Raw genomic sequence first — 21,338 nt, 5'->3', positions numbered from 1 at the left:
TATCGGGAGAGCTAAAACCGCGCGCGGTGACGTTATTCATAATACAGGTGTTTTGGGTCAGATCGCGTAAATATATAAATGTGTCGTTAAACCCGCCACCAATGAGTAAGGTTTGCCACGTAAACAGAACGTGCCAATTCGTTACTAGTACAGCACACCGGTGTGTTGAAGAGCAAAGCCACAACATTCACAATCTCTAACACACCGGCGTGCTGTACTAGTAACGAATTGGCACGTTTTGTTTACATGACAAACCTTACTAATTAGCTGTGTCGGGTCGTGGCGGGTTTAACGACACATATTTACGCGATCTAACCCACAAAACGTATTATGGATATTGGTCGCGAAAGCCTACGTGTTAAGGTGACGTTATTGCACACCGTTTGAAAATTAGGATCAGATCCACTGCAAGGCGATTTGCCAAAACGCACATCGCGAGTTCCAGCTGCTTGAGCAGCAGCAGCGGCGGCGATGAAAACCGGTAGCGGGAAACAGCCGCTGCAGCAGGCGGCGCCCGCGGGAAACAGACGTGAGGCCCCACCACAAGAACTGGTCGGGTTGGGTCCGGTTGGGTCAAGGTCGCGCTGGGTACGGTCAGGATCGCAGGGCTCTGGTCAGGACAAAGAATGTTTGGGTCAGGGTTATGTTGGCAGTGGATCAGGGAAGGGGAAAATGTCAAAACTGGGTGGTTTTTAACTTTTGCCGACAAAACTGGATCCCAAATGTCAAAACTGGGTGCACCCTGGGTGGCCAAAAACTTGAGTTTTGGACACTCAGGGTGCACCCAGTTTTGACATTTGTCAAATACACTTGATAATTGTATACTAGCACAGTGTGCCAGCACCCCATTCATCCAAACACTTGGTATTTGTATACTGGCACACTGTGCCAGCACCCCATTCATCTAAACACGTGGTATTAGTATGCTGGCACAGTGTGCCAGCACCATATAACTACACACACTTGATATTTGTACGCTGGCACAGTGTGCCAGCACCCCAACGACCAACATTTCAAGCTACGGCTCGGACTCGGAAGTGAGCTCGGGGCGGGCTTGCGACCAGGCGGGCGCACTGCCACCTTGCTCACATTCGAATGGCAACCCTCCACCCCAAGAAGACTTTTACCACGCGCCGCGAGGCCATCCACGGCATCCAAGACTTGGCTTTGCAACAAGGCAAGCGCGCGGTCCTTGACCTCAAGCGAAGCGGCGGACGGCACGTTGCCATCGTCTGCTCTAGTTCAACACCTTGTTCCTTCAAGGTGAAGCTGACGAAGCTCACGGGGGAACGACGCGGCTTCCGCGTCTCGGCGCTGTGCACGGATCACCACGGCTGCACGGGCACTACCAAGATCACGCAGCGCCAAGTGGAGGCGAACACGACAGCCCGTTCGGCCTTTCGCGCCAACCCCCGTACCTCCGCACCGACTGTCATTGCCCAGGTCGCCGACGTTGCTCGCGTCATTGTCCCGACCCGGATGATGTACCGCGCCAAGGACACGTGCATCGCGGCGAACGAGAGTGCGGCCCATGCAGGCTTCGAGTTCATCAACTCGCTGGTGGAGACGTTCGGCAAGCTCAACGCGACGACCTGCAGTGTGCGAGAAGATGCGGGCATCTTCTGGGGTGCGTTCATCTGCAACCCGATCGCACGCTCGTTGCAGCCAAGTCTTCAACGCGTCGTCGGCATCGACGGGTCGCACATGAAGGCGCGCGCCTACAATGGAACCATGCTCGTCCTCGTTGGGCGCGATGGCAACAACCGCAACGTCCTTCTCGCCGTGGCGCTGGTGCCGTCCGAGACGGCAGCGGCCTACGACTGGTTTCTCAACTGCTGCACGACCAACGACATCGAGCTCGACGGCACGCCGGTCTTCTGCGATCGTGGCACGGGCATCCTAGCCTCCGACTGGAAGGACCTCATGCTCATCCACTGCACGCGGCATTTGATCTGCAACGGCGTGGACAACATCGGCTCCGCGTTCACGCCCGACCTCCAAGGCATCATCTACGATGCCCAAGGGTGCGCCTCCGAGGCCGCGTTCCGCAGCTCCTTGGGCTGCTTGGGCGTAGCTCTGCCTGCGGCGGCCACGTACTACAACAAGATCGACCCCCACACGTGGGCGCTCTACCCGCACCTGCACACGAGGCCATTGTACGGCTGGCGCACGACGAACTTTGTGGAGTCCACGAACAGCGAGGCCCTGCCGGCTCGCGAGATGGACCCCTTCCACTTCCTCATGCACCACATGGAAGACATGATGACGACGGCCTTTGCCCACCGCAGCGACGCCGAGAAGTGGGCCGCTCAAGGGCGTGTCATTACGCCGTACGCTCAAGGACTCATCGACGCTCAGCAGGCGTTGGCCCCGAGGTACAAGGTCTACGAGAGTACCTCGATGCGTGCATACGTCAAGGATCCAGACGCCTACGCCTCTGCCAAGCGCCGAGTCGATCTCAGCTCTCGGTCGTGCACGTGCGGGTACATGAAGCAGATGGGCTTGCCGTGTCGGCACTACATTCGTGCCCTCATGGCGTTTGGGCGGATGCCCGAGCTCTACGACGCATGTGCGGTGTGTTACCAAGTCTCTGCCATCAACACGACATGGACCTCGGTTGCCGGTATCGAGCTGCCCATTGCCGAGGAGCTGTAACGCGACAACACCATGATGCCACCTCCTCGCCAGAAGAAGGCTGGCCGCCCGAAGAAGCGTCGGATTCGCAACCGTGGCGAAGGTGGCCCATTGGGCCTCACGCGGTGCTCCTTCTGTCACGCCAAGGGCCACAACAAGCGCTCTTGCCCGTCGAAGTAGTTATATATATGTAACAAACATGTTTTGTTCTAAGTGTGCAGCACCATACTTCTCGACGCAAACACTATCTACCGTTGTTCTACTGTAGTAGGTGTAGCATGCAAGCTGGCACACTGTACCAGTATACAAATGGCAAGTTCGTGTATGTTCGCGAGCGGAAAGTGTTACTGTAGTTGCAAGCTGGCACACTGTGCCAGTATACATATGGCAAGTAAGTGTTACTGTAGTAGCGAGCTGGCACACTGTGCCAGTATGCAAACGGGAAGTTTGTGGTGCAAGGTATGGAACATGAGCCACGAGAAACATCATTTGGAACGCTCTAAATCTGTGGCGACATATGGATGAATAACGCAAGGACCTAAACGTGTACAAAATGATACATTAAATCGTACACCTTCTTCACCCAGTTTTGACATTTGTCCACATTGAACATCACCCAGTTTTGTCATATCAAAAAGCACCACCCTGTTTTGCCTGTCGTTTTCCAAGACCACCCAGTTTTGACATTTGGGATCCAGTTTTGTCGGCAAAAGTTAAAAACCACCCAGTTTTGACATTTTCCCATCAGGGAAGGGTCAGGGCCGTCACAAGCTGTGCTGCAGAACCGGTGCCAAATGGATGATTGCTGCCGCGGGATATCGATCTCCAATAGGGCGATAGTCGCCGGCCTAGCTTTCTCAGCTGAGCACGTTGAACCGGGCCCACGGCGGCGAACAACACTGCCACGGCCCTACTGCTGGGGTCAAGGTCGGGGTCAAGGTCGAGGTCAGGGTTACTGAGGCTCGGGCTCGTTAAACCGTGGGTCGAGACCAGATCGTAGTGGCGTCGGAGTTCGATGTTCACACGGTAGACCAAGTTAATCGTTTTCAAATTACCATTCATAAAACTTTTACGTGGATGAAATCCAAGCAGAGGAGTGATCCGTGAGTTTTTGTGTGTGTTTGCATTCGTGGGAGTTGACCCCGGGGTTGGGATCAGTGAGGCTCGATGTGTGTGGTGGTGCTGTGGTTTGGGCTGCGAGTTTGAGGGATGCGGGGTTGGCGTTGGGCTTACACCGACCGACGCCGTATGCACACACGTGGTGACAGTCGCTCAAACCCAAACGCTATGCTGACCTGAACTCAACCGTACAGAGGCTTAAATCCCAAGTCTCCACGCCGACCCAGCCCTCACACTGACCACACACATACACCCCCTTGGACCCAACCAATCCGAAATCCACGTACACGTGGCCACGCAATTTAACTTTGTTCATAACCAGGCAAGGGAGGGCCCAGAAAGGCAAGATTCTTTGGCAACACAGAGCCGGTGATAGAGAAGCTGCCCGACTGTGGGTCTGTAACGCAAATGCACTTGTACAATTTTAATTTTTTCGTCTTCACCTTATAAATAACACAGCCACACACACATCTCTCGCAAACATTACTTGAAAAGGCGTAGTACATTTCACTGGGCTGTCAAGCCCGTCGCTTCCACAGTCTCTGGGTCACGCTTGTGTGGTGACCGCACGGCAGCCGTGGCAAGTTGGCACGAGCGGCAGAGGCTCCGGCGTGGGAGCCGAACAGAGTGGGGGGGGGGGTGGTGCCAATGGCGGAAGTAGCTTGAAGTGGTAACGGTGAGCTGGAGGTGATCGACAAAGAGCTTCCATAGCTTATCAGATTCCTCAGGTCTAAATAAAACATTCTGACTGCGTTGATGGCGTTGTTTGTGGTATGGCAGGTTCGTGGTGACCGTAGCGGCACCGATGTTGGTAATGTTGCTGGTAGCGGTGTGTGTTGATAGTGGTTTCACTACATTTGATTGGTGTTGGTCGCGGTGTTCCTAGATGCTTTGGTTACGGTGTTTGTTGGTGGCTTGGTGGCAGTGGCGTTATGAAGTGATAGTGTTGGTCGTCGCTTTCGTAGCGCGTTGATAGTGTTTGGCTGTGCTGCTGCTGCTGCTAATTTTGCTGGTAGTGTCGATAAAATTGTCACTTCTACCGGCAGTAGCGCAAGTGTTACTGGTCGTCGCACTGACGGCGCTGTCACGTGCGGCCCCTCACACTCCGCCGTCCCCTTGAGCGCCGTCCCCTTGCGCACCGGCGTCGTGGGGGGGCCGGCGCGGCGGCGAGAGCGCGGCGCCGGCGTGGCCCTTGCGATGGTTGATGAGGCTTGTCGGGTGGATGAAGCCCTTGCCGCAGTCGGGACAGCAGTAGGGGCGTTCGCCCGTGTGGCGCATGCGGTGGCGAGCCAGATCCCCCGCCTGCGCAAATCTCTTCCCGCACGCGCCGCACGCGTGGGGGCGCTGCCCGCCGTGGCGCCGGCGATGGCGATTGAGGTCGGACGACTGCGCGAAGCTGGCGCCGCACTCGGGGCACACGTGTGGCCGCTCGCCCGTGTGCGTGCGCGCGTGCCGCGACAGGTGGTGCTTGCGGTTGAAGCGCTGGCCGCACTCGCCGCAGCCGTACGGCTTCTCGCCCGTGTGGATGATGCGGTGCTGCACCAGGTGCGAGTGGGAGCCAAACTCCCGACCGCACTCCTCACAGCGGTGAGACTGGGATAACACGGAGAGACACGGGGATGTGCGGGGGTGGGACACGTGGTGACAGGGAAATATTTGGACATGTCACATGTCTGAATTAATTTCGTTTGCAGGGATGAATTAAATTATTAAAATAGATTTGAATGCTCATGATACATGCATCAAATGGTGCACGTATGATTTGAAATCAATAGACGAAGCCCAGCGTAGACACCATAGAGACCAACCCTCGATACACTCAGTTACGCACTCCCTCTCCAAACTCACCCCCACGCACACATCGACACCCCTCGTGCACTCGTCCCACACTCGTCCCACACTCGTATTGCATATTCACCGCTTTACCCCGAGACTCACCCCACACTCACCCCCCGCCCGCCCGGTGCAGGGTGAGCGCCACGAGCCGTGCTCACCCTGAAGGCTCCTCGCTGCTGCTCCCCTCCGCAGTGTGCCCCCCCCCCTGTCCCCGTCGCATCTTCGCCGGCTCCCTCCCCCTCGCCACGCCCCTCCTCCTCCCCGTACATTCCGCTCGCCTCGATCCACACGAACGGCGGCGGCCCCGCTGGGGGGGGGGCCTGCTCTCCGCCGGGCCCCGGCTCTCCCCGAGGGACCTGCTCCTCCCCCAACGGCGAGGGGCCCCCCCTGTCCAGGGCCACGGGCAGCCGCTCGGGGTCCGTGTCGGAATCGTCGTCGTCATTGTCGTCATTGTCATCATTGTCGTCGGGGCCCTGTGCATCCTCCAGGTTCCCGTCATCTGAGGGAGGGAGGGAGGGACCGAGTGCAAGTTCATGTTTATATTGTCTAACTCGAGAGGCCAGGATGGGAGTCTCGTTTGCAAGAGTGACCGTGGTCACGAGCAATGGAGCAAACAGAAAATTGGACCGGAGTCCCAGGATTCTAATTACTGCACAAAGCAATATTAAAGAAAATAATTTCCTGAATAACTTAAGTTGGCTCTGACAAATTAGGAGGCCGTAAATTGACGAGGGCTACACCTGTGGGCAGTGCTGCAAGTTGGCCAGGAGATGGCAGTACAGCAATGGATTCTTGAATCAATCCGTGGACCGTTGAGATATATCTCTTGTGTACAATGGGTTTTTTTTCCCGGGTTTCTCCGGTTTCCTTCCACACGAGGGCAAACTCTCAGTAATGGAACTGGCCAAACAATCCAATGTAAGACCCTCCTGTCGTGATATAGTGTGTGTGTGGTTGTGGCCTGGCACAAGCGTCGTGGTGAATGGCGGTTGTGTTGTTGTGGTAGTGTGTGTGGTTGTGGTAGTGTGTGTGGTTGTGGCAGTGTGTGTGGTTGTGGTTGGCACAGTAGGCGGTACAGCTGGTGCATTTGCCAATCATCTCAGCCAACCCATGGCACCTGGGCCTATCCCGAGACCTCCTGTCGGCGAGCCTTCGACACTTCACGTGGCCTCAAAGTACGCCTGGCCTGGCACAGGTGCCATGGTGACATCACCGTCACTTAGTGGCGAGTGGCGGGTATTGGTTGTGGTCGCGTCTCACCGGGGTCCAGTTCCTCCTTTTTGACGTCCCTCCAGGACGGCGCGCCACCGTCGGAGCTCACATCCACACCGTGTTCCTCCTCTTCGCATCGTGCCAGTGCGCCTGAGGCACGCGGGGAGGGGGTCACAAGCATACATCGCGTATCAACCACCACCGTGCGGCAACTTTAACCACACCTGCATCTACCACCACTAAGCCACAAACCCACAACAAACACCACCGTTACCACACAAGCACTCATCGATCGGGAAACAGCTTTCACCATTAACCCACAGCAACTAAACCACTGCAATAACCATCACCACAACACGAACACCACTACAACCGCAACAATGCCTCCACCACCACCACTTCACAAGAACTAATCCAAAACGCAACCACGAATATCACAGCACCAGAACTGACACAACCACCACTTAATTCTAGATTTGAAGCTTTCGTGACTGCAAGGATGCATACTCTTAGTTCTTTCGGTAAAGTCACGTAGGTACCTACGTGAATTTACCGAAAGAACTAAGAGTACAACCACCACTACCACCACCGCCGCTGCTGCCAACCCGTGCCGTGCCCCCCCCCGCACCCCGTTTCGCACCCCAGGCAGTGGGGAGTGCGGCGAGTGGCTCAGGGTCTCCATGCGGCGACCCGGGCGGGGGCTCCAGCGACGATGACGACTCCGTATCTGCAGGGACACGGTGGTGGGGGGGGGGGCACATGAGACAAGAAACTTTTTATTTTACCAGATAAGGCTCACTGAGCTGTATAGCTCTTTTTCAGAAGTGGCCTGGCTATCACAAAGTGGCTTATCGTCATCTGGAAATTTACATCAGTCGTCAAATACTCTTAAACGCACGGTGATGCACATTCTCAAATGTGGAGGGATAAACCGGTGGACCCCCAGAAAAATCCACACGGCCACGGGGAGAACATGCAAACTCCCAATATATAGCAGGCGTCAGGGTGGGGATCGCACCCACGACCTCCTGCATACCAGGCGAGGTAGTTAACATCTCGCCACCGTGACACGGTGGGGTCGTGAGCCAACGACGCAGCTGAGTGATATTTTTAAACAGGTCCGATGCCGCCCCTTGCAATCAACCCTCATTGTGTAGCGTCATGATGGTCAACACAACCGCCATGAGCTACACCTTCATCCAGCAGTGTGTGTCGAACTTGTTTCGTGCCGTACATAGCCAACCGTTTTGATCGGAGGTACGGGATAAGACAATGGGATGTAAGTTATCGATAGGACTTGAATTGACCTTGTGACAACCCATATGCTTAAATCATTACTCTTTCATTCACACTCCGACCATCTCACTCGCAACACCACACGCTCAGCTCCCTACCTCACACCACACTCACTGTCTGACCCTCTCACGTTCACCGACACACTGACACCCTCAACCCCATAGCCTCATTCTCTCACCCACTCAAAAAAAGGTAAAAGATCCCCCGTATAGCCTGAACAGACTGTTGGGGCAAGTGCTGTTAGCGAGCACCTATGAAGGCCGGCACGTGGCACACGAGGGGGTGGGTGGCCAGCACCACGCCCGGCCGCTTTTGGCTCCCCAGTGGCGATGTTTACACACCGCATCAGGTACTCATTTGATGTTGAGTCGACCTAGGGGAGGCCCACGACCTAATCAGATAATCGCCACTGATGTTGGCCGTGAGCGGGAATCGAACTCGTGTCGCCGGGTTGGAAGCGGAGCGCGCTAAACGCTACACTACCGCTCCCCCCTACACACACCTACACACACACACCTACACACACACACCTACACACACACACCTACACACACACACCTACACACACACACCTACACACACACACCTACACACACACCTACACACACACACCTACACACACCTACAATGAGACAAAGATCCCCCGTATAGCCTGTAACAGACTGTAGTGGCAAGTGCTGTTAGCGAGCACCTATAAAGGCCACCACGGCACACGAGGGGGTGGGTGGCCAACACCACGCCCGACCGGCTTTTGTCTCCCTAGCGGCGATGTTTACACACAGCACCGGTTACTCATTTAAGGCCGAGTCGACCTAGGGTAATCCCAGGACCGGGTTCAGATAATCGTCCCTGGTATTGACTCCCCACGAGCACGCGTGGCGGTGACGGTAGTGACGGTGTTCGGTGCCGATGGAGGCGGTGGTGACGGTGGTGTTGGTGGTGGTGACGGTGGTGTTGGTGGTGGTGACGGTGGTGTTGGTGGTGGTGACGGTGGTGTTGGTGGTGACGGTGGTGACGGTGGTGTTGGTGGTGGTGACGGTGGTGTTGGTGGTGGTGGTGACGGTGGTGTTGGTGGTGGTGGTGGTGACGGTGGTGTTGGTGGTGGTGGTGACGGTGGTGTTGGTGGTGGTGGTGACGGTGGTGTTGGTGGTGGTGGTGACGGTGGCGGTGGTCACGGTGTTGGTGGCGGTGGTGCCGATGGAGGCGCGTCTCTCACGGGGGCTGTGCTCCGTGCCCCGGGGGGGTGGCGGCTCCCCCCCCCCGGGGGGGCTGCCCCCTCCCCCCCCGGGGGGGCTGCAGGCCCCGAGGGCCTCCAGGGCGCTGAACCTCCTCACCGACGCCTCCAACTCGCGGCCGAGGCCGCTCAGCGTGGCCACGATGGCCTCGAGCAGCGCGGCCAGGCCGGGCTGGGCGGCCTCGTGCAGCGGCCACTCGGGGCCCCGTGGGGACCCCCCCGCGGGGCCCACGGCGGAGGCGGAGGAGGCCGCCGCCGCCGCCGCCTTGACGACGCGGCGCAGGGCGGCGTAGAGGGCGAAGGGCAGGCGCTGGCGCGCCGTGGCCAGCAGCTCCAGGGTGACCTGCGCGTCCTCGGCGCACGCCAGCAGATCCTCGTAGTCGCCGATCCCCAGCTCCCGCTCCATGGCCTGGGCGAAGGGCAGCTTCATGCCCTGCGCCGAGAGCCACGCGGGGAAGTCCGCGCGCGGGTCCACGCGAGGGGCCACGGCCGCTGCTGCCATCGTTGCTGCTTGATCCAAGGGGGGGGGTCCCCTTCCTCCCCTTGCCGGCCTGGGACCCCTGACGCGAGACCCGGCTACCCCAGGGTCCCCTCCACGCGTGCGGTGCTCACCGTGGACGCCGCTCCTCCCTCCCTGCGCCTCCCCTCCGCTCCCCTCTTTCCCTCGATACCCACGACCGCCTCTGTTAGACTCCCCCCCCCAATTCACTGCTGCCCCACGCGACTCAGGGGCCCTTCTCCTCCCTCTCTCTGCCCCCCCTCGCCCCCCCCCCTCACTGCTCCCCCTCGCCCCCCCCCCCTCACTGCTCCCCCTTCTCTGCTCCCCCCCTCTCTGCTCCTCCCCCCTCCCCCTCTCTGCTCCCCCCCTGCTCCCCTCTCTGCTCCCTCCCCCCTCTCTGCTCCCTCCCCCCTCCCCCCTCTCTGCTCCCTCCCCCCTCCCCCCTCCCTGCTCCCCCCTCCCTCCTCTCTGCTCCCTCCCCCCCCTGCCCCCCTCCCTGCTCCCCCCTCTCTGCTCCCCCTCCCTGCTCCCTCACCCCTCCCTGCTCCCTCCCCCCTCTCTGCTCCCTCCCCCCTCTCTGCTCCCTCCCCCCTCTCTGCTCCCTCCCCCCTCTCTGCTCCCTCCCCCCCCTGCCCCCCTCCCTGCTCCCCCCTCTCTGCTCCCCCTCCCTGCTCCCTCACCCCTCCCTGCTCCCTCCCCCCTCTCTGCTCCCTCCCCCCTCTCTGCTCCCTCCCCCCTCTCTGCTCCCTCCCCCCTCTCTGCTCCCTTCCCCCCCTGCCCCCCTCCCTGCTCCCCCCTCTCTGCTCCCCCTCCCTGCTCCCTCCCCCCTCCCTGCTCCCTCCCCCCTCCCTGCTCCCTCCCCCCTCTCTGCTCCCTCACCCCTCCCTGCTCCCTCCCCCCTCCCTGCTCCCTCCCCCCTCCCTGCTCCCTCCCCCCTCTCTGCTCCCTCCCCCCTCTCTGCTCCCTCCCCCCTCTCTGCTCCCTCCCCCCTCTCTGCTCCCTCCCCCCTCTGCTCCCTCCCCCCTCCCCCCTCTCTGCTCCCTCCCCCCTCTCTGCTCCCTTCCCCCCCTGCCCCCCTCCCTGCTCCCCCCTCTCTGCTCCCCCTCCCTGCTCCCCCTCCCTGCTCCCTCCCCCCTCCCTGCTCCCTCCCCCCTCTCTGCTCCCTCACCCCTCCCTGCTCCCTCCCCCCTCCCTGCTCCCTCCCCCCTCTCTGCTCCCTCCCCCCTCTGCTCCCTCCCCCCTCCCCCCTCTGCTCCCTCCCCCCTCCCCCCTCTCTGCTCCCTCCCCCCTCTCTGCTCCCTCCCCCCTCTCTGCTCCCTCCCCCCTCTCTGCTCCCTTCCCCCCCTGCTCCCCCCTCTCTGCCCCCCTCCCTTCCCCCCCCTGCCCCCCTCCCTGCTCCCCCCTCTCTGCCTCCCCCCTCTCTGCCCCCCCCTCCGCTCGCCCCCTTTCCGTTTCGACCCCGGTGGCTCTGGCTGCTCCAGGTGCACGCGCCGCTTCAGCGAGACGCCCGCTCATTCGCCGCGGCTCTCGACCAATGAGCGCGCCCCTTGCTGAGAGGCAGCCGCCAATTGGCGACCGGGGTCCTCCGGGCGTCTCCATGGCAACGAGTGGCTTGGAGCCTGCAGGCCCCCAGAGCCTTCGGGGCCTGCAGGCCCCAGAGGCCTCGGAGCCTGCAGGCCCAGAGGCCTCGGAGCCTGCAGGCCCAGAGGCCTCGGAGCCTGCAGGCCCCAGAGGCCTCGGAGCCTGCAGGTCCAGAGGCCTCGGAGCCTGCAGGCCCAGAGGCCTCGGAGCCTGCAGGCCCCAGAGGCCTCGGAGCCTGCAGGCCCAGAGGCCTCGGAGCCTGCAGGCCCAGAGGCCTCGGAGCCTGCAGGTCCAGAGGCCTCGGAGCCTGCAGGCCCAGAGGCCTCGGAGCCTGCAGGCCCCAGAGGCCTCGGAGCCTGCAGGCCCCAGAGGCCTCGGAGCCTGCAGGTCCAGAGGCCTCGGAGCCTGCAGGCCCAGAGGCCTCGGGGCCTGCAGGGCCCATGCCTCGGAGCCTGCAGGCGCAGGCCTCGGGAACGTGACACGATCGACACGGAATGAGAAGATGTATTACTACCGGAGGAATCCGAAGAGCTATAAAGCTCTTGTTCTCTCTCTCACAAATGTCTAGTCAGGGAGGGTCAGAACGTCACGATAACAAAACAAAAAACACCAGACGAGTGCAAAATGTTGGAAAGGTAAATAAACCGGTTTACTCTCCAACCGGTTAGTGCTGCACTTGTAACGCATTTTGACGTTTTGTTAACGTGACAAACCCCGAATTGGTTTAACACGCAGAAGGATTTCACGACCAATATTATCCATCAGAGGTTTTCGGGTTAGGTCGCGTTAATATAATGTCGTTAAACCCGCCACCACCCGACATAGCCAAATGTAAGTGTTCGGGCGTGCTGTACTAGTAACGGATTTGCACATTTTGCTTATGTGACAAACCCTTTACTAATTGGCTGTGGCGGGTTCAACCACATTTATATTTACGCGATATAGCCCCAAAAGAACATCTGGATTCATCTTCTTGGTTCTTTCTGTAAAGTCACGTAGAAGGGAAATAATACAAATAAAGCAATACAATATTTAATAAATATTTTTTTATTTTTATAATAGAAATAAAAATAATAAAATAATATCAAAATACTATTATTTATTATGTTTTATTTTTATTATTTTATTATTTCCCTTCTAGGTGACTTTACCGAAAGAACCAAGAAGACTAATCCCTGCAGTCACGAAAGCTTTAAATCGAAACACCTGGATTATGGACCACAGAGGAACTGGCAAGAACCCCACTCAATAGAGGACTCGAAGCCGCGTTCCAGGTGTCAGCCGAGGCAATGGGCCCCCTCCAGCCTCTCTTTCTCACCCTCACACCAAGACCACGAGCATACTTTGATAAGAACACGTTTTTATTTGGCGGAACGTTTTTAAAACCTCGAAAAGCATTGAATTTAATTTAAACCAAACACCACCTTTCGATCATTTGTCCCACTAGGTAGGGCCCATTTCCAAGTCCTCTCTCTCCGCAGTCTTTGATCTATCCCCCATCTGCACAGTAACACTGCATGTTCTCATGTTCTTGCTGAAAACTTCTGTCTTCTAAGAGCTTTCTCCTTCCCACAATTTTCATGATCTGAACTTTCATTCAAATGTCTTCCGACTTTCTTCCCATTTCTTTAGTGTTCAGCTCTCGAGTCATCCATGGACAATGGCCTCATCTCCACCTTATCCACCATTCTCTTAAGATGAATTTGCATTTTCTTGTCGCACACCACTTCCATCTTTGCCTCGTTTATTCTGCTGATGATCTCTTCATCGATCTATCCAACCAGTTTCACTTGCCGGTTTCAGTCGTTCTCCTTTGAAAATGCACGACATGTACTCCGTTTTCGCCTTGCTGATACGCACCTCCGATTTGCACGGTCTATGTACGGTGCAAAAAAAGTTCAACATATATACGTAAACAATGCCACTCCAGAGTGTACCGCCATGCTTCCATGTCGTTTCACCTCTTCACTACAAACGTACCCCAGGGGACATCCCGTTATCTTTCCTTCGAGAATGTATTTAGGAACAGCGCGAAAAGGAATTGGCTCAAAACCAACCCTTGCTTAACTCTAACCGTGAATTATTCCCTCTTGTCATCCCTTAATTGGTTTGCACAAACTTCAAGTATAGTTTCGGTAATAGTCGCTGCCTCACGCACCATCATCTTACTTCTCTCGGTACTCAACGAACACAAGGTGATGTTTTTCCATTTCTACCTGTACTGCTCTACCAGAAGCCACACCTTAAAGATCGCATCTTTTGTTTACCTGCCCAGCATGAAGCCAAAGTGTCGCCAATTTAAATTTCACGTCTCAGTCTACGATCGATCGTCCTCTTACATAGCTTGAAGGTGTGGCTCGTAAGCTTTATGCCTCTATTGTGCATCTTAATTCTTCTTGAATATGGGTAACCATTCATGATAGAAGTTTTTGGGTTAGATCGCGTAAATGTGTCGCTAAAACCCGCCACCACCCGACTAGTAAAGTTTGTCACGCAAACAGAACATGCCAATTCGTCATTAGTACAGCACACAGGTGTGTTGGAGAGCCAAGCCACAACATTTACAATCTGAGTACGTTTCGCCAAAAATTACAAAGAGCTTCATCAGGCGACAGCCAGATTTGTGAAGTCTAACTGTTTCGTTCCTTATATAGAGGCGTAGATGTGTTGACCACCCTTCTGCGCTCTTGCACAATGATGGGCGGCGGGGTGGGATTACTGAGGCAACCGTACATTATGCATGTGCATTATGCCTCCGCCCATCCAGGCTTCCTGCATTCTGAACTTGTTACAAGAGTTGGATTAGGTGGCGCATGCCTTTGATCACCAGTGCTTTCCTGTTGGTAATCTCTATATTAAACTCTTCCTCCTACCAAGGGCATCACCCACTTTCTCCCCTATCGGTTCTAGTCACACCATTGGTTTATTGCCTTTTTGCTACAACTTTCTATAGGGTTCTCTTCATTCATGAGTTTCTCAAAGTGCCTTTTTCAACAGTCCCCGATTATTATGTTTTCTTAATTTGTCAACATTTTAACTCCTTTGTGAACCACAGTGTATATGACGTGCCTCTCCAGAAACTTTCCCAGTCAGTATACATCCTTCTCATCTTACTTTGAACTCCAGTCAGTTAAACACATTTTCAAAGGCTTTGGTCTCAGCTTCCGAACCCAAACACTACCGCTTACAAAAATATCTTGCTGTGGCAAAAACGAACCAGAACGTCCGCTTTTGTGGGGATTAAACTCTGTCCATCATCACGGTCACCATCATCATGAGCCCCAGGCACCATCGGCGTGGTGCCCCTCCCAATAAGTGCCATCTTCGCTCCTCCATGATCTCACGTTCACCATCAACTGCCAACTCCAGCCGTCTGTGACGAGGTATCCATATAACGCGGAGCGTCCAAATAAATTACACCAACTGGGCCTGGAGATCGTTCGATGAGGCAGGCGGCAAGGGCCAGAAGAACAGGAAGCCTTAAGAGTCCTCTGACGTTTATGGTGATCGGAAAATGACAGCAGTGGGCAGGGCCCCGTCACGTGAGCTCAGCCATGAGTTCTGCTATCCCAATGTGCTGTTGCTGCTGTTCATGCTGCTGTTGCTGCTGCTGTTCGTGCTTGATGAGGTGGTGCCAGCGCAGGTGCGTGCGAATGTGGCGTGTGAGGTTAGACGACTGTGAAAAGCGCTTGCCGCACTCCTCACACCGGTACGGCTGCTCGCCCGTGTGGGTGCGCCGGTGCCGGCTCAGGTTGCTCGACTGCGTGAAGCGCCGTCCGCACTGGTCGCACGAGTATGCGCCCTGGCCGCGGCCAGTGCCGCTCCCCTCCCCGTCGGGCTCACCGGCTCTGCCAGCCTCACCAGGACCGCTGGAAGCAGCCGCCGCTCTGCCGGGCCACCCCACGCTCTGATGCCTGCGCCGCTGCTGGTGTTGCTTCTTGGGAAGGTGGCGCTGGTAGTGGCGGCGAAGTGGGGCCCCAAGGAGCATTTCGCGCCGGCTCGGGAGCAACACTGGCAGCTGCTGGTGCTGGAGAGGAGGGCCCAGCATGGGTGCTGGTGTCGGGGCCCTCAACACGGCCTCCCTGGTACCTGGGCAGCTGTCGTTACCTGCGGTATAACCGCAACGCCATCACTGATACCATCACAGACACCAACACTACTACCACCACCATAACCGCACACACAACGATCACCTAAAACAACATCACTTTTACCATCACCAATAACACCAATTAGATCACCACCATTGCCACCAGCACGACCATCACCACATCACCAACACCACCATTATCGTCGTCACGACCAACAACACTACCACTACTATTTACATTCTACCAACACCATTATCACCAATATCATCGCCACCTGCAACCCCATCAATACTATCAACACTACAACCACTGTGTACGTGTTGTATGTGTGTGTTGTGTGTGCGTCACTTAGTGGCGAATGGCAGTTATTGTGTGCGTGTTTTGTATGTACGTGTGGTGTACGCATTGTGCAAGTGTGTACATGTGGTGTGTTTGTGCGCGTGCGTTTCCTCGCATACCGACACACACGTGCTGCGACTCCACAATCTCCAACTTCACTTCCGGCCAAATGTCTGCGATGTCCTCGTCCCTCGGGCCCTCCAACTCTGAACACACAGAGATCCCCCAGCACGCTATGGCCTACCAAAGCGAATGACGACAACACGCCGTCTGCAACGTCCACAGCGGCCGTCACGTTTCCGCTAACCTCCCGCACACGTCACCAAAGTTACTGGCAATCGAAGCGTGTGGGGTGGGCCCCGTGATGTCTCCCGGAGATTCTGCAGGGACCCACCTTCCCACATTTTCTCCGTCTTGATGTCCATGTTGGCCCACATTGGCCGCACGTCCCTGCCCGGGCCTTGTGGCCCCCACTCGGGGCCCTGGCCCCGCAGGTCCTGCAAGGAGATGTGCTCTGCCTCATGCTCCACCACCTCGTCCTCCAGGACCCCGGCCTCCAGCTGCCCCTCCTCATCCCCTGGGTCACATGTGGCTAACGAGCCAATCACAACACACAACATTCACTCACTGCTTTCAGGCCAAGATGTGAAATCATGCATGGATTAAAATAGATTCTTATGATTCAGATTCGGAAATTGATTTATGCGTGTGAGAATCGATTATTTACAATTATGAAAAGTTTATGTAAATTACAACTAATGTTCAATTAGGCTGATGAAGTGAATTTGACTGTACAAACAAGACAAGAGAAATTTTGTATTCTTGAATCAGACCTCTAATCATGACAATTTATCAAATCACCTGTTCCATCATGACCACACGCTTGTGGCTGCGGTGACACTAACGTCCACCCCACGTCCACCCCACGTCCACCTCGCATCCTGAGGCCTCACCGAGGGGTGGGGAGCCATCGTCCACCACGTCGTTGAGCAACCACATCCGCGGCAGATGGCGCTCGTTCACAGCCACGGGGCTCGGTTCATCCCTGCATGGCGACGCCTGCCCCAGCAACTCCTCGCTTACCACTTCTGCAGGATCTGCACACCACACGGGCACACAAAGATCTCCCGTGTATCCAACACAGGCTGCTGGGGCAAGTGCCGTTATTGAACACAAATGAAGGCTGCCACGGCTCACGACACGAGGGGGTGGTTTGGCTAGCAACACGCCCAGGCACCTTTGTATAGCCAGTGCTGGTGTTTATAGACGTCACCAGGTACTCATTTTGAATGCTGGGTTGAGTACAGGAGGCCCAGAACTGGTTCAGGTAGTTGCCACTGATGTTGGCCCTTGGTGGAAATAGACTGCGGGCAGGTTGCCAGTTTCGTAGCACAGTGTGTTAACCACTTTACTACTGCTCCCCACAAATAGATATATATTTACACACACAAACAAGGGTGCGGACACACAGACAACAGGTACACATGTTTTTCTATCTATGTGACTTTACCGAAAGAACCAAGAATATAGGTACACGTGAACTACATCTGTAAAAATCAGCGCCAGAACTGTAATCATGACGATGACAGCAAGAGACACAAGTGTTGGCTGTAGTGTTGTTTACTATGGTGGTACTTCTGCTGCCGGGATGGATGGTTGATTATTTTAGTCAGGGTGACACAGGCATGACCCCACCTGGTGTGTTGTCAGCGCCTGTGACGACAGGGCTCGGGAAGGGGCTGGCGTCGCGCACGGGATCACGGACACCACTGAACGCCGGGTCCAGCGACCCAAACTTGTGCGCCGACTGCAGCAGCTCCTGCCCCAGCGTCTGCAGCATGGCCACGATCATGTCTAGGAGGTCTCGCAGGGCCAGGGGATTCTCACATCCCATTCCCTCCCGGGCCCTCCGGCTCCCCGAGGAGTCCTCGGCCGCTCCGGCCGCCGCCGCCGCCTTGACGACGCGGCGCAGGGCGGCGTAGAGGGCGAAGGGCAGGCGCTGGCGCGCCGTGGCCAGCAGCTCCAGGGTGACCTGCGCGTCCTCGGCGCACGCCAGCAGATCCTCGTAGTCGCCGATCCCCAGCTCCCGCTCCATGGCCTGGGCGAACGGCAGCTTCATGCCCTGCGCCGACAGCCACGCGGGGAAGTCCGCACGCGGGTCCGGTCCTGGCAACGCAGCGCTGCTGCCGCTCAGCATCGCCACCGCCATCGCGAGTTGAAGTCTGCGGGGACAGAGGAGCGCGGTGCCGGTTACAGACTCCACCCTCGTCCACGACGAGAAGTCCCAACAGGCGGCATCGGCTTCAGGAGACGACACGGAACTTGATCCCTGCTGACCGTTTGCAAAATGTGTTACTTGCCGTGTTGGTGAACTGCGCCTCCCATGCAGTGCAACTCACACAACTCCAGCCACAACGCCCACATTAACCGTGAAAGCAAGTCAAAGTAATGTCCTGCGCAAACGAGCATTGAAGCCGTGCTCATCACCTCTTTTAGAGCCCAAGTCATCGGTGAAAATTGCACATTCCTATGTCGCGGGCGAGTCTTTCCAGAGCACCTGTGTTGACTTCGCCACGAAGTTGGCGATAATGTTTGCGACCCCGGGCGGTGATGATGGGGTTGAGTCAACAACACCGCCCCAACTAAAACCGAACCCAATAAACCCACTTGCACTGCACGATGAAGCAAGGCTGTCGCGGGAGCGCGAAGGGCAGGGGTAGAGAGATACACGAGGGCAGGTCAAGTGCGGGGGGGGGGGTGCAGAGGGCAAGAGTAAAGAATGGCAGGGAGGTGGGGTAGAAATGAGAGAGGGGTGGGGGGTATGCAGTGGCGTCACTAGGGTTGGTGTCACCCAGTGCGGTAACTTATTGTGCCATTTAAATTGCTTAAATGAATATTTCTTAAATTATATGAATACTAACAACAACATTTTTGTAAAATCTTTCTACATTGAATAACTCATTAGTTACATTATTAGTAACTGAGCCGAAACCTTTTTTTAATTATTCTCCTTTACCTTTAATTACGACTTAATTCTCAAAAAAGTTATTGATATAGGTTAACACATACTAATTACGACAATATTGTAGCTAAAACACCAGAACATTTGACAAAACCAGCGACTATAAAAACACGAGCAGCGCGTGCTCGCGGCACGTGCAGACGAGACCACGTGACTCGAAGCGTCACAGTAGTCGTTGGGTTACCATGACAGCGTCTGACCGGAGCGCATTCGAAGGTTAAAAAAGTTAATTAGCACAGAGTTTTAGCCTTGTAGGTATATCGATACAGTACATGTAAGCTGGGCTTACGAAAAATATGTTTGTTGTTATAACTACTGGGATGTTTTATTAAAAAATAGAATAAATGTTTGCTGGAACACCCCCTCTGATGGTGTCACCCCCCCCCTAGTGACGCCACTGGGGGTAGGAAGGCGGAGGAGGAGGGAAGTGGGTGGGGGGGTTAGGGGGGTGGGGGGTGGGGGACGTGGGGCAGGCGGTGGGGGCTTGGGGGGGTAGAGGAAGAGGAAATATCGATCAGGAACCTCTAGGCCCAGGGTCGGGCTCGGCCTCGGGATCCATCGGAACCGCACCGCCGACCCCCAAGGACCCCCCGAGGAGCTGAGAAAGGGGGTCACCTTGAGAACCCGGCTACGGGCACAAGGAAGGGATGGTGGGGGATGGAGGGGCGGGGGGGGGGCGGGGGGGGGGTCACCACGAGTCCTCACCTCGAGCGCAAGCGCCCCCGCCCTGAACGCCGCAAATTCGATTCCGATTCTTCTGGCGATCGCCTAAATTGCGGATCGATTTCCGCGGCTCCGGTCACACCGTGGGGAATCGACGTCGCCCACGTTAATCGACGCGCCGAGGAGTTGGCCGGAGTGGGCGAATCGATCCGGGTGGTCGGTTGGCGCGTCGCGATTCCGCGATTCCCCCCCCTCCCCAGCCCACGTGCGGTGATGATTGGTAATCAACTCTCATTTGCATATATGTAAATTTATGCAAATGATCCGATGTGATAATTAGCGGCTGACTGAAGGGTGAGGAAGTGGAGGTAGCCGGGCGGTTTTTCTCGCTCCCCCCCCCCATTTTCCAAGTCCTGAAGCCCTTAAACAAGAAAAAAACTAAACAAAATAAGAATGTTACCCTCTCTGGCAAATAAAAACAGGCACTCTCTGGTTCTTTGGGTAAAGTCACGTAGATGTAAAAAATAATAAAAGGTCTACCAAGGTGCTCTGCAAACCCTCGGGCTACCATCAGAGATTTGTTCATGAAGCCACCCAGATATACAAACACAGACAAAACTTTAATCGAGAAGATGGATTCAGATTGAGCAATCATCGGAAGGACGTGATAAGCCACGTCAAGTTTTACCCGCTGTGATTTTCATTCACCCACCCGTGTCGTTTTTCAATCTTAATTTGAAGCTTTCGTGACTGCAGGAATCCATACTCTTTGGTTCTGTCGGCAAAGTCACGTAGGTAGAAATAAAAAAATTTTTGTTTTATTACAAATTTGTTTTATTTCTACCTACGTGACTTTACCGAAGAACCAAAGAGTATGGATGCCTGCAGTCACGAAAGCTTCAAAGCAAGAATAAAAACAGGTGTTAAGATGTTCAAACACCAAATCGACACCTTTTACAAGTGCACGAAAAAAACCTAAGACTTTAATTGACTTTAATTGACCATACCTGCCAACCCGTGCGGTTTACCCCGTATTCTTGTCCAGGGAAATTGAGTTTTCAGGTCCTTACGGCGAAAAGCAGTTTTTTGTTGTATACATTTTTCTTTCTCCCTTGTGATGGGACTTTGTAGGATGAACGTTGAGATTTATAATGGCACGGGGTGACCAATAAGGTCTGAATTGGTGTGTAATACGGTCAGCACTGATCAGGGGGTTGACAGGTATGGGACCAGATGCGCAAAAGATTGGCTGCTGCTGATATCAGCAGCTGCTGCTGCTGCTCACGGGCGAGGCAGCTGTCACAGGCTCCCTGCCAAGCCCATGTTCAGGCTCATGGGCTTGGCGGTGGTCATATTAATTGGTGGTCCTCCCTGAACGACGGAAATTCCACATTCTCATGTAAAAACACGCAGACCATGCGGATTGCAGAACGTGTTGTCGACTTCCCGTTCAAATGGGCACTGACGCAGTTCCCAATTCCTGTTTGCAGCCCTGAGCAAGTGGTGTCAATTCCACATTCCCATGGCGGAGGCGAGTCTAATCATAGGACAACCACTGTTGCAGCAGCGGGAGGTGCCTCAGTGGCTCACGGTGGAGAGATAAGCGAGATAGGCGACACGGTGGCGAGATGTTAACGACTTCGCCTGGTATGCAGGTCGTGGGTTCGATCCAAACCCTGACGCCAGGTTTGCGTGTCTCTCTCCCCGTGGTCTCGTGATTTTTCTCCGGGTCCTCTGGTTATTCCCTCCACATTTAGCAGCATGCGTTTCGAGTGTTTGGCTGCTGTAAATTTCCACGTGATGAGAAGCCAC

At 55.8% G+C, this 21,338-nt stretch overlaps 1 protein-coding gene across 1 annotated transcript; it reads right to left on the bottom strand.

The window, feature by feature from the left end:
- Window positions 1-4,162: 4,162 nt before the first annotated feature.
- LOC144734654 (uncharacterized) lies at window positions 4,163-19,671 on the bottom strand. Its single transcript, XM_078616937.1, has 12 exons — window positions 19,569-19,671; window positions 17,537-18,063; window positions 16,795-16,938; window positions 16,236-16,433; window positions 15,961-16,047; window positions 14,952-15,518; window positions 11,272-11,863; window positions 9,314-10,014; window positions 7,442-7,528; window positions 6,850-6,951; window positions 5,748-6,088; window positions 4,163-5,346 (listed from the first exon to the last, which is right to left on the bottom strand). The coding sequence occupies exons 2-12, from the start codon at window positions 18,048-18,050 to the stop codon at window positions 4,852-4,854; spliced, it is 3,828 nt and encodes a 1,275-aa protein (XP_078473063.1). The 5' UTR covers window positions 18,051-18,063; window positions 19,569-19,671; the 3' UTR covers window positions 4,163-4,851.
- Between the last annotated feature and the right edge of the window lie 1,667 nt (window positions 19,672-21,338).

This window comes from Lampetra planeri, chromosome 3 (genome assembly GCF_965212315.1).
Source record: "Lampetra planeri chromosome 3, kcLamPlan1.2.h2, whole genome shotgun sequence".
NCBI classification, from domain to species: domain Eukaryota; kingdom Metazoa; phylum Chordata; class Hyperoartia; order Petromyzontiformes; family Petromyzontidae; genus Lampetra; species Lampetra planeri.
This window is presented reverse-complemented; position numbering and strand designations above follow the sequence as displayed.

Excerpts from the sequence above, each read along its gene's own strand:
- LOC144734654 (XM_078616937.1), bottom strand. The coding sequence starts at position 18,050 with ATGGCGGTGGCGATGCTGAGCGGCAGCAGCGCTGCGTTGCCAGGACCG. Across the intron at positions 7,529-9,313 it reads GGGCACGGAGCACAGCCCCC|ATACGGAGTCGTCATCGTCG; the intron begins GTGAGAGACGCG and ends GTGTCCCTGCAG. Across the intron at positions 6,089-6,849 it reads AAAGGAGGAACTGGACCCCG|ATGACGGGAACCTGGAGGAT; the intron begins GTGAGACGCGAC and ends TCCCTCCCTCAG.